The 12,514-nt window shown below is 46.9% G+C and overlaps 1 protein-coding gene across 1 annotated transcript in view; it reads left to right on the top strand.

The window, feature by feature from the left end:
* CDC42BPB (CDC42 binding protein kinase beta) overlaps window positions 1-12,514 on the top strand; it is a 135,758-nt gene that overhangs the window by 71,644 nt on the left and 51,600 nt on the right. The window contains 4 exon segments of the mRNA XM_017851514.1: window positions 3,326-3,419; window positions 6,018-6,218; window positions 8,736-8,984; window positions 11,545-11,624. Of these exon segments, the coding sequence (XP_017707003.1) occupies window positions 3,326-3,419; window positions 6,018-6,218; window positions 8,736-8,984; window positions 11,545-11,624 (624 nt within the window).

Below are 12,514 nucleotides of genomic sequence, written 5' to 3'. Positions count from 1 at the left end.
TGAGCTACTACACCCGGCCTGCTCTTCATTCTTTTTTATGTTTTCGTAATACTGCGTTATAGGTAACTACCATAGTTTATTCAACTAGTCTCCTAAGAATGGACATTTAGATAGTTTCCAATATTTTGCAATTATAAATGTAGAAATAAATATCCTTGTGCAAGGTGTTTTTGTTTTGGTGGTGGGCCTTTAGGGTGAATCTCTGGAAGTGGGGTTACTGAATCAAGAGAGAAATGAAATACATATGTAGGTTTATTTGATGTTTTAAGTTTCCCTCCATAAAGATCACCGATTTGTATTCCCACCAGCAGTGGATGCACTTTCCTTGCAGCTTTGCCAACCGTGTATTTTCAGACTTCTGTATTTTTGCCCTCTGATGGCTGAGAGGTGGTATACAATTGTAGTTTTCTTTTTCACCTTTCTTGTGATGTTGACCCTCATGTTGTATTTTTGTGTGCATGCTTATGTGAGTTGTTTCATGGGTTTTACCCTTTTCTTATGGATTTCTGGGCTTTTTTCCCCCAATTCTTAAAGAAGTATTTGCCTTTTTTCTGTGATATATATTACAAATATTTTCCCCCAGTTTGCCATTTGTTTTTTGATGTGGTTCATTGTGGTTTTTTGCCACACAGATTTTTTAAAATTTTTATACGTAATTGAATGAGAAATCCTTTTCTTACCCCCAGAAAAAGAAAACCCATGTGTTGGTTTTTTTGGGTGGGGAGGGGTTGTTTTGTTTTGTTTTCCAGTATTTTTAGTTTTTCACTCATATAGTTTAATCTGTTCCATGTAGATCTTGGGTCTGTTTCAGGTTTGTTCTTATATATGGCACAAGGAAGCGTTCTAATCTTACGGGGTTTTTTTGTTTTTTTTTTTGTTTTGTTTTGAGACGGAGTCTCGCTCTGTTGCCCAGGCTGGAGTGCAGTGGCCGGATCTCAGCTCACTGCAAGCTCCGCCTCCCAGGTTCCCGCCATTCTCCTGCCTCAGCCTCCCGAGTAGCTGGGACTATAGGCGCCCGCCACCGCGCCCGGCTAGTTTTTTGTATTTTTAGTAGAGACGGGGTTTCACTGTGTTAGCCAGGAGGGTCTCGATCTCCTGACCTTGTGATCCATCTGCCTCGGCCTTGCAAAGTGATGGGATGACAGGAGCCACTGTGCCCGGCCCTGATTTTACCTTTAAATGGCTCTCCAGTTGTCACACCACCAACTTATTTGTTTAAGTCTATCTTTGCTCCAGTGATTTGTATTATCTTTGTCCTGTACTTGGTTTCTTTATGTAGTTGGTTTGTTTCTAGACATTCTACTCTATTCCATTTTCTCTCTGCCTCTGCACATACTAGCACCACACTGCTTTAACTAGGGAGGCTGTGTAGTGTTTTGAAATCATCTGGGCCTGATCCCCCCATCACAGCTCAGTCTTCAGGGTTTTTCTAGCTTTTCTTATCATATGAACATCAATATCAACCTGGCTGGCTTCAAAAAAGAGGACGTTGATGTTTTCTTTTTTTTTTTTTAATCTTTAATGGGCCCTCTCATTCTAGATTCAGGTTTTTGGTGTTTTTTTTTTAATTTTTAGAAAATTCTCTTGGATTGTAGTTAGATGTTAGTCATGTTTTGCTTTGATTTCTTTCAGGGACTCCATTTATGCACCTGTTGGGCCTTCTTTGCCTGTCTCCCACTTCAGCCTCTGGCTGCTTCCTATCTGACTGCTTTTCCTTCTTTCTTTACCGCATTTTATTCTTCTAGATCTTTTCTTCTCTTTCTTCAATTTTTCATTAGATTTTTGTTTCAATTTATTCTTGTTTAGACCTCTTATAATTTGATCTTCATTTCTGATAAGATTTTATGCTGCTTCTATTTCTTCCCTGAGTTAAATCAGCTCTTCTTTTCTGCACGCTTTTATCTAGTGAGTGCGTGTGCGTTTGTGCGTGTGTATGTGTGTGTGTTTGTTTTTGTGTTTTGAGACAGGGTCTTGCTCTGTCGCGCAGGCTAGAGTGCAGTGGTGCAATCACAGCTCACTACAGCCTCCACCTCCCGAGGTTCAAGCAATTCTTTTGCCTCAGCCTCCCAAAGTGCTAGGATTATAGTTTGTGAGCTACTGCACCTAGCCGTGTGTATGTGTGTGTGTGTGTGTGTGTGTGATTGTGGGATTTTGTTTTGTTTTCTTTTTCGGATTCCTGAATGTTTATTTGAGGGTATTTTATTTCAGTTTGGAGTGTTATATGCTAGGGTTTCTTTTGCTTTGTGTTTTTGTTTCTGGTTTTGAGGTAAGAATTGTCATCTGCCCTTGTTTGTATGAGATTGATTTGTGTGGCTGGGGTAGTTGGTACCCATCTGTTCTCATTGGGGTGTAGTGTCCATGATGCGAGTATAGCCTAGCTTATTTACCCATTCTCTTGGAGGCGGAGATTTAGATTGTTTCTGCCTTTTGGCTGCTACAGGTGGTGCCGCTGGGAACATGCTTGGACTTGTCTTTTGCTGAACGTCTTTCTTTGTTTTTAGAGTTTGTTAGCATTCATACTGTTCAGTCACGTAAGCTTATTCTGCCAGAAAAAAGCGTTCGTGCTCTGAGGTGCCCCGCACCCGCACGTGTGTTTGGGAGCACACAGAAAGTAGTTCAGAAACAGGCGTTGGTGGGACAGACCTGTGTTTTGTGTTCCTGCTCCAGCATGTGCTGCTCTGTAACTGTGGACAGTTGGCTCAGCTTCCATGTCTTCATCTATAAAGTGCAGTTTTGGGGTTATGGGGCGGTTTGCAGCAGTCTTCCACCAGATCACCACCTGCCTCCTGGACCTCGTCTGGCCACTGCCGTCTCTCTGTGTGGCAGCCCCCAGCCAGCTCCCTCCACGTGTGTGTCCCTCCGTCCCCTTGTCCCATTCCTGTTTTCCATGGTACTCAGCACAGAGCTTGCACCGTGTGAGCCTGCCTGAGACAGCAGTGCCTATTTGTGTTTGCAACACCTCAGTTCGTATGCAGGCTTCATGAAGGCAGGGGCAGCGTTGTCATGTGCATAGGTGGGTGGGCTGGAGAACAGTGCCTGGCACCAAGGAGATGCTCAGGAGGGGTTCATTAGCTGGGTGGGCAGACGAGTAGGAATCGTCACAGGGCCTCGCCTAGGTAACTGGGGACTAAACGAGGGGCAGTGATATGACTTCGGCTGCCATTGTGCCAGATGAATGTCACACAGAGGCATTTGTACTGGATGGTGACAACTCTTCACAAGAGGATATTAGCATTTCTTCATGTGATCACCACGAGTTAAGGGCTTTGACCTACCTAATGTGTTGCATGGAGATGGTTAATTTGTGTATTTATTTTACTAACAGAGACATTAAACCTGACAATGTCCTTTTGGACGTGAATGGTCATATCCGCCTGGCTGACTTTGGATCATGTTTGAAGATGAATGATGATGGAACTGTAGGTATTTTTGTTGGAGATTTTCCATTTGGTTTTGGGTTTGGCTTGTAGTTAGAAGGGAAGTTTTCAATTTGAGGTACAATGAAGAAACCAAGTACATTAATTAAAACGAATCAATTTTGGAGATAGTTGAAATTTTCTATTTGGGGAGTTTCGTTTCCCAAATAAAAATTAAGTTGGAAAGCATCTTTATTGCTTTTTATGTTTACGAAAGTAATATGTGTGCCTTCCAGAATGGGAGTTGTCAGGTTGCCTCAGTCCCAAGGTGGCTAAAAGCATGCCAGTCCTATAGCAGATCGAGGGCACTCTCTGCTTCTTCCTTAAAGTGCCCTGTCCAGGCTGGTCGGGTGGGCAGGCATTAACCATGTAACCGTATTTTCTCACTTGTGTGTGGGCAGTAACTTCCTGCTAGGGGTTTCCTCTCTGTGGGTGTTGTAGACCTAGAAACAGAGTCCTGGTGCTCAGTGTTACAGGGCCGGCTGACACTCCCACCAGCAGGGGAGAACAAGAGGCTGCCCCGGACCGGCTGTCACCAGGAGACTCAGGCTTGGGCCACAGGTCCCTGTGGTCTCCACCGCACAGTCAGACCAGCAGCATGGCTGAGTAGCCTGATGGGGGCAGTCCCAGGTCTGGCCACACCCTGTTGGCAGCTGCTTCCAGCAAACTGCTTTCACTGCGTCTGTGGCCACTGTTGCAGTTTTGTTCTTACATGTTTGGAGTCTTTTCTTCTTTAAAACCTACACTTATCATAAGGTCTAACATACAATACTTTTCCGAAAGAGAGCAATCCCTTTCTTTCCTACTAGCGGATTTTCAAGCAGTAGTAGAAGAACCCATGTCACTGGCTTCAGTTGACAGCGTTTTATAAGGATAATGCAATTTGCTCATTTTCATTCCACAAAGCCAGTCTCTTATTTTTAAAAGTCTTGACCACATATTGATTAATTGGTAGGCGGGTGCTGTCCTCCACTCCAGTCTTCCAGTGACTAGAACAGGTCTGAACCAGAACATGGGTTGCCCTCCTCACCTCCATACCACCCCGTCACAGTATAACCAGAGCACGGGTTGCCCTCATCACCTCCACATCACCCCATCACAGTATAACCAGAGCACGGGTTACCCTCCTCACCTCCACACCACCTGGTCACGGTATAACCAGAGCACACCACCCCGTCACAGTATAACCAGAGCACGGGTTACCTTCCTCACCTCCACACCACCCCGTCACAGTATAACCAGAGCACGGGTTACCCTCCTCAGCTCCACTCCACCCCGTCACGGTATAACCAGAGCACGGGTTACCCTCCTCACCTCCACTCCACCCCGTCACGGTATAACCAGAGCACGGGTTGCCCTCCTCACCTCCACTCCACCACGTCACAGTAGTCGTTCATCATGGAGTCACTGCCCAGCACCCCAGTGGTCCCGCTGTCTGTAGAAGCTCCTGTGGTCTGGCCACGCACTCATGTAGGGAAGTGATGGAGGCAGAGTTCTCTGCTGATCATTCAGCCTGAGCAGTTCTGACACCACTGGCTCTGGGGTACTACTTGGACCCTGTTTCTCTCTTCCCAGAGGGGACCCTCGGGAGAGCCTGGCCTTCCCCAGACAGGCCTGTGGTGGTTGTCTCCAGTTCCTGCCTGAGCCTCAGACCTGTGCTCTCCGTCGTACTCTCTGGGTAGATGATTTCTCAGCTTCGCCAGGCTCCTCCTGCTTGTTCTGAGGTGACCCATGCCATCGCAGCTTTCTGCAGAGGTGTCACTGTGCTCTGGCACGTGCCTGCTAATGTAGATAGCAGGGAAGCTGTTTTCTCCCTTTGGCGGGGGTAGGAGCGGTCTTAGCCTGCTGGTTCCCTGTCCAGGGAATGCCTGAGCACCCAGCTAATGCCTGGACCAATTTCTGCATGTTCCCATGAGGAAGACCACAGGGTGGGCTGCAGGTGAGCAGCCTTAGCACCCCCAGAAGCTTGTTAGAAATGCAGCCTCTTGGGCCCACCGGGGTCTCTCTTCTAACAAGAGACCCTACACAAGAGTTCCTGCGTGCTGCACATGAAAATCAGAAAGGCTGGCCCATGCACGCGTGGCCCCCGCATCACACTGGGAACAGCGACAGAGAGTGGGAAATGCCAGCCCTGGGGGATTGGAGAGGCACTGTTTGGGGCTGTGGCTGGTATTTGGGTATTGACAGACCATGTGTACAGGAGTTTCATGTGTTCTGGGAGCTGCATAATGTTTAGTGCTTCAAGAGAATATTTATTTGCATTGAATTTTACATTATTGAGGCTTTTAAATTCTGTTTTGTTTCGTTAGAGACAGGGTTGGGGACCGTGTTACCTGTGTTGGCCTTGAGCTCCTGGGCTCAAGCTGTTCTCCTGCCTCAACCTCCCAAGTAGCTGAGGCTACAGGCTGGAGCCACTATACTCAGCTTGAATTACTGGGTTTAAAAAACACGATCATTCATCAGTTTTATTCTATAATTATTTCATTTTCTGCCTCCACTATATTTTAGAGAAAGTAGTTGGAAATACTTTCCAACTACTTTCCACTACTAGGTGATTGGAGATGCCCTAGGGTTTCCTTCAGCATCTCCTTCTCCCCTAAGGTGCAGTCCTCTGTGGCCGTGGGCACACCTGACTACATCTCGCCGGAGATCCTGCAGGCAATGGAGGACGGCATGGGCAAATACGGGCCCGAGTGTGACTGGTGGTCTCTGGGGGTCTGCATGTATGAGATGCTCTATGGAGAAACGCCGTTTTATGCGGAGTCACTCGTGGAGACCTACGGGAAGATCATGAACCATGAAGTAAGACGTTGCATTTTTATTTTGGTACCTGGCTTAGGCCTAAAGTACAGAGAGCACAACTAGTGCAGGAATATCCATTAGGAAGCGACGCAAGCAGTTCAGGAAGAGATGTCAGGGTTTAGACCAAACTGGGGACAGGCGGACTGGAGTAGACATTGGAGAAGGCATCCGGAGGTGGGGTCGACACCAGGAGATGTGGATGCCAGAGGAAGGGGAAGGAGGTTCTGAGGGTGACGCCCACCGCCACTCTCAGGGGAAGGATGCTGGCCTACTCCAAGCTGGCTTCCTGGAGGGGAGGCAGGTTTCTGTAGACAGACGCGTCGTCTGCATAGGCGTGTGGAGTGAGGCGCCCGGGGTTAGCCAGTGGGGGGGTCCAGGTGGGCCCTTGTCATGTGGCTCTAGATTCACTGGTTAGATGTCAACTTTGATTCTCAAGTCTGTTCCCCAGAAATCAGTCCCTGTAAATGATCACATGTCTCCAGATGGTGGAGCCCTTCATCCTCCCCATCCTGTTTCCTCTTCTCCTCCTTCCCTTTCCAAACTGTTCACTTTCTTGCTTCCATGTCACCTCTCTCCACCTCCTTTGTTTTCCTTTTCATCATTTTCTCTTCTGTCTGATTTTTTTATTTCTTTTAAAAAATTTTCCTTAGTCGTTTGTCTGTCTTTTTTGAGACAGAGTCTCACTCTGTCACCCAGGCTGGAGTGCAGTGGCGCAATCTCGGCTCACTGCAACCTCCGCCTCCTGGGTTCAAGCGATTCTCCTGCCTTTTTCTCTTTTCTTTTCTTTTTAATCAGAGTTTTGCTCCTGTCACCCAGGCTGGAGTGCAGTGCTGCAGTCTCGGCTATACCTCCCAGGTTCAAGCAATTCTCCTGCCTCAGTTTCCTGAGTAGCTGGGATTATAGGTGCCTGCCACCACACCTGGCTAATTTTTTTGTATTTTTAGTGGAGACAGGGTTTCGCCATGTTAGCAAGGCTGGTCTCGAACTCCTGACCTCAGGCAGTCCACCCGCCTCGGCCTCCCAAAGTGCGGAGATGACAGGCGTGAGCCGTCTCGCCCAGAGAGTCATGTGTCTTTCTAATGCCGATTTCACCCTCTCTACCAGCATGCTCATAGCGTTTCCCTCCTATGCACACGCAGATCCCAGGATGATCCTGATTGAGTGCCGGCCTGTCCTCCAGCCAGTGTCTCCCACAGTTTGCTCTCATAGTGAGCAGATTAACACTAAAGTGGTAACTGGTTTTCCATTTAACTCCAAATCAAAGCAAAAGTTACAGTTTTAAAAAATGTTTTTCCCAAAGTAGAAGCATATTTTTTATTTATAAATTAATATATACTCCCTATAAAACTTCAGACAATGCAAAAATGCATATTATAGGTAATGAAAATCTCCTCATCCACTTCTTAGTGACAAATTCTGTTAAAGTAACATTTGGGACTTAATTATTACTAAGAGCCTGCCAGCAGTCACTGAGTGCTGACCACCTGTGGGCGCTTGGGTCAGGCACCTCGTGAAGCAGGTGACGTTGTTGTTCCTTTCTGTAGATGACAAAGGTGGTGGCTCAGCTCTTAGACCACTCTACCATGAGGGTGTGTGGCCTCAGCAGACCTTAGCACGTGTGTGTGCGCGCGTGTGCATGTGTGTGTTTAGATATGTGGCATCATGTTACATATAAACAGTTTTTTGTCATTGTATCTTTGGTGTCTTTCTATATCAGCACACGGACATGTTCCTTTTTCTTTGTGCCCCATCTTTTTTGTTTTGAGATGGAATCTTGCCCTTGTCACCCAGGCTGGAGTGCAGTGGCATGGTCTTGGCTCACTGCAACTTGCACCTCCCGAGTTTAAGCGATTCTCCTGCCTCAGCCTCCCAAGTAGCTGGGATTACAGGCCGCCACCATGCCTGGTAATTTTTGTATTTTTAGTAGAGATGGGGTTTCACCTTGTTGGTCAGGATGGTCTGGAACTCCTGACCTCAGGTGATCTGCCCGCCTCGGCCTTCCAAAGTGCTGGGATTACAGGAGTGAGTCACTGTGCCCAACTGGTATCTCTTTTAACGAGTCTCCTTTTTGATGGGCATGTAGGTAATTTGCAGTTTTCTTGGTCAGAATACAGTGCATGTTGTGTTTCCTCTTAGCGACTGCTTTTGTAATGTGAGTTTCCAGAAGCAGAACTGCCCTGATGATTACACTGTGCATTCTGACAGGGCTGCGCCTGTCCCTCTTGCCGCGCACGGCATGTTTCCCACATTCCTTGCCACCTCCATAGGTAAAAATATGTCATTTACTTGCAATGTGGTCCCAAGTCTACAACGAGTAAAACCAGAAGGACCACTGGTTTTCTTGTTTGCCTTTTGGGAATAGAAATTGATTAGCTTTGGATTGCATTTCGTCCTCATGAAATAAAAAGCGACCTGCTTTGGAGCTACTATTTCTACTTTGTTTCCTATAATGTCCGTACACCTTAAACTCTCTGAATGCGTCCACCTGTCCACCGGCGTTTTTGCCACCCCTTGCAGGAGCGATTCCAGTTCCCGTCCCATGTCACAGATGTTTCTGAAGAAGCGAAGGACCTCATCCAGAGGCTGATCTGCAGTAGAGAGCGCCGGCTGGGGCAGAATGGAATAGAGGATTTCAAAAAGCATGCGTTTTTTGAAGGTCTAAATTGGGAAAATATACGAAACCTAGAAGCACCTTATATTCCCGACGTGAGCAGTCCCTCTGACACGTCCAACTTCGACGTGGACGATGATGTGCTGAGAAACACGGTGAGTGGGAAAGCGCTGATCTCAGACTTGCTGGCTGTGTGTCTGACATGTGGTGCCGCGTTGAGCGCGTTGCTTATCAAGTCAGTACAGCATAAAGCTGTGAAATTTGGCACTTAAGACACAGTGTGCTTTTTATTCCAGTCGTCAGCTGGGTCGTTAATATTCCTTTAAAAAATGATGGATGACTCAGTTTGAGTAAAACTGAGTTAAACAACTCTTTTGTTTTGGAACTCAACAGAAATACTTTTGCTTTTATTTTCACGGTACTTGATACTTTTTTTTTATTTTTTGAGACAGTCTTGCTCTGTCACCAGGCTGGATTACAGTGGTGCGATCTCGGCTCTTGGCAACCTCTGACTCCCTGGTTCAAGCCATTCTCCTGCCTCAGCCTCCCGAGTAGCTGGGACTACAGGCATGCACCACCGCGCCCAGCTAATTTTTGTGTTTATAGTAGAGACGGAGTTTCACCATGTCTGCCAGGATAGTCTTGATCTCCTGACCACATGATCCACCTACCTCTGCCTCCCAAAGTGCTGGGATTACAGGCGTGAGCCACCGTGCCCGGCCTACTTGATACTTTTCAAAGCAGTGTCACATACATCATTGTATTAGAGCTTCACTGCAACCCTGTCACCGCATTTTAGGTTTTTTAGGTTGAAAGACGCCAAGACATGAGCTCAGCCTACAGTCCCGTAGGCAGTGTGGCGGCCTCTCCGTTCCTGGTCTTTTCCCTGCATGTTGAGAGCACGTTAAATCTTTCTAACATTACAGTGCTTTGTGTCTGCATTGATGTTTCTTTATACAGCAAGAGTTCAGAACAAAGATCATGATAACAGATGTTGAGTCTCCGCACTGATGTTTAAGATCAGGATTTTCAGAGTTGGGTTCTGGCTGTAGGACTCGTCTGGTGTCCCCATCGGCTCTGACAGGGCCTCTTTGATGCATTAGCCAGTACCTTTGGTCCTGGAGAATTTTGCTCATATCTCATAAAATTCTTTTGTTCTTATCAAACCCATACATGTGTGACTTGTCTGGGGATAGACAAACTGAGATTTAACCAAATAAAAGGAAAATCTTCTTTGTTGCTTGTTAATTTAGAGAGTTTCTTACACTGAAGCATCATCATTCACTCTGTATGTTTCATTCCCCGGACCTCTCGAAATGAATGACCATGAACCTGGGGAAACTCCTAGTAGTTTAACGGGAGGAACAGAGGTTCTTAGAAACTATGAAGTACTCCTTGTAGGGTCATGGAAAAGTTATATCTGGGCCAGGCGTGGTGACTCACCCCTGTAGTCCCAGCACTTTGGGAGGATGAGGCGGGCGGATCACGAGGTCAGGAGTTCGAGACCAGCCTGGCCAACATGGTGAAACCCCATCTCTGCTAAAAATACAAAAACTAGCCGGGCATGATAGCAGGTGCCTGTAATCCAGCTACTTGGGAGGCTGAGGCAGGAGAATCGCTTGAACCCAAGAGGTGGAGGTTGCAGTGCCCTAGAATAGGCCACTGCATTCCGGCCTAGGTGACAGAGCGAGACTCCATCTCAAAAAAAGAAAAGTTAAATCTATTTGCACTGAATACTTGCTTTGATGGCTTCACATTCAAAATAAGGGCTGAACTTGAGACCACGTGGAGAAAAGGCTGAGAAAGGTATTGTTGTCGTTGAAAGGATTGTTTTCTTAGATTCTAACTCCAGACTCCAACTCCTTCCACACTGAAATTTCTCAGATAAAGAACTTTGCTTATATTTTTTATTTTTTGAGACTGGTCTCGTTCTGTCACCCAGGCTGGAGTACAGTGATGCAACCTCAGCTCACTGCAACCTCAGCCTCCCATGTTCAATCAAGTCTCGTGCTTTGGCCTCTTGAGTAGCTGGGATTACAGGCGCACGCCGCCACATCCAGCTAATTTTTGTATTTTTAGTAGAGACAGGGTTTCACCGTGTTGGCCTAGGCTGGTCTCGAACTCCTGGTCTCAAGCAGTCCACCCACCTCAGCCTCCCAAAGTGCTGGGACTACAGGCATGAGCCACTGTGCCTGGCTCCTGGTTATAGTTTTTAATAAAGAAAGATCCTCAGAATGAATAACAGAGTTATGATAAACTTATCTAAAATAGTCTACCTTTGGGTTCCTTTTTGCCTTGGGGCCTCTTATCTCAGGTCAAGAACCTGAGAGTCCCCAGGCTCTGTCCTGTGTCCTCAGACGGGCATGCCTGTCCACACTGTTGAACTCTGCACACAGTTGTGTTAAGCAGTGGATTCTGTGGCTTTAAGAAGTCTTTGAAAATCACTAACCTGGTAACGGCCTGTGCCATTGTCATCATCAAAATCAGTGCATGTATCCTGTGAGCTTTATTGTACATACAGCGAATGGGGTCAGGCTTAAGAAAGACAGATCTGCCATACTCAGCTCCCCTGCAGAGGACACCATGGAATCTGCATTCTCCAAGGCCACGTGTTCTGCCCAGTGCCTCCCGTCGCCATGACTATAACTATCTTTCCTCTTTTTACCTGTTCGTTTGAATGTAGATTTCATTTGTGTTGTGTATGTTCTTATGCAGGAAATATTACCTCCTGGTTCTCACACAGGCTTTTCTGGATTACATTTGCCATTCATTGGTTTTACATTCACAACAGAAAGGTATGTCTGGATTTATCATTCCCCAGGGAGAGCCTTCCCTTGTGGTAGATGAACAGTCAGACACCACACTCTGTCCCTAGGAGCGGGCTGGTGGGTGGGGTGTGCGCTGGGAGGCCATTACTTAAGGGAGATGGAGATGAGTTTTTGTTCTTAAAATATACACACCTGATGACTGCAGGTGTTACCATAGCAAGGTTACAGGCTTTTTCTCTACAGAGATCCAGGTCGGAAAGAATTCAAGTTTCATGGCGTTTGTTGTATGTTCTTCTTTTACAACCCTTTAAAATATTAAAACCATTCATGCTCATGATGGTGCAAAAACAGGCCCCAGGCAGGATTTCTCCCAGAGCCCGTAGTTTGCCGACCCCTGACCAATAGGCCACCACCATTGGCAGGGTTAGCTCTGATCCAGTCGGTGGCTGCAGCAAGCAGAACAAACAGTTGCCACACGCACTCAGCTGAGAGCTGGCTTCCGTCAGAGCACTCTGCTGCCTTTTGTAAGGATTGTGTGCCGTGGGCCCCTGTCCCAAATGGGCCTCTTTGGAAATTTGTGTTGCCTGAGATGGTCCACCTCTATTTTAAAAGGAAACTGGGGCTGAGAGGAGAGGGGTTAGGAAGAAAGGGAGGTGGGGGAGGTGAAATGAGACAATGGAAGCTCCCACTGTGCCACAGAGTCTGATTCCCAGCGTCTTCTGGCAACTGGAACCACAGTTGAAAATGTCTTGGGAGGGAGATATACCCATACTTTTTAAATTTAATTTTATTTTTTTTTGAGACGGGATCTTGCTCTGTCGCCCAGGCTGGAGTGCAGTGGCGCAATCTCAGCTCACTGCAACCTCCGCCTCCTGGGTTCAAGCAATTCCCCTGCCCCAGTCTCCTGATTAGCCAAG

The sequence above is a fragment of the Rhinopithecus bieti genome, unplaced genomic scaffold (genome assembly GCF_001698545.2).
Source record: "Rhinopithecus bieti isolate Rb0 unplaced genomic scaffold, ASM169854v2 scaffold_34310, whole genome shotgun sequence".
NCBI classification, from domain to species: Eukaryota; Metazoa; Chordata; class Mammalia; order Primates; family Cercopithecidae; genus Rhinopithecus; species Rhinopithecus bieti.
Note: the sequence above shows the minus strand (reverse complement) of the source record. Positions and strands in the feature narration are given on the sequence as shown.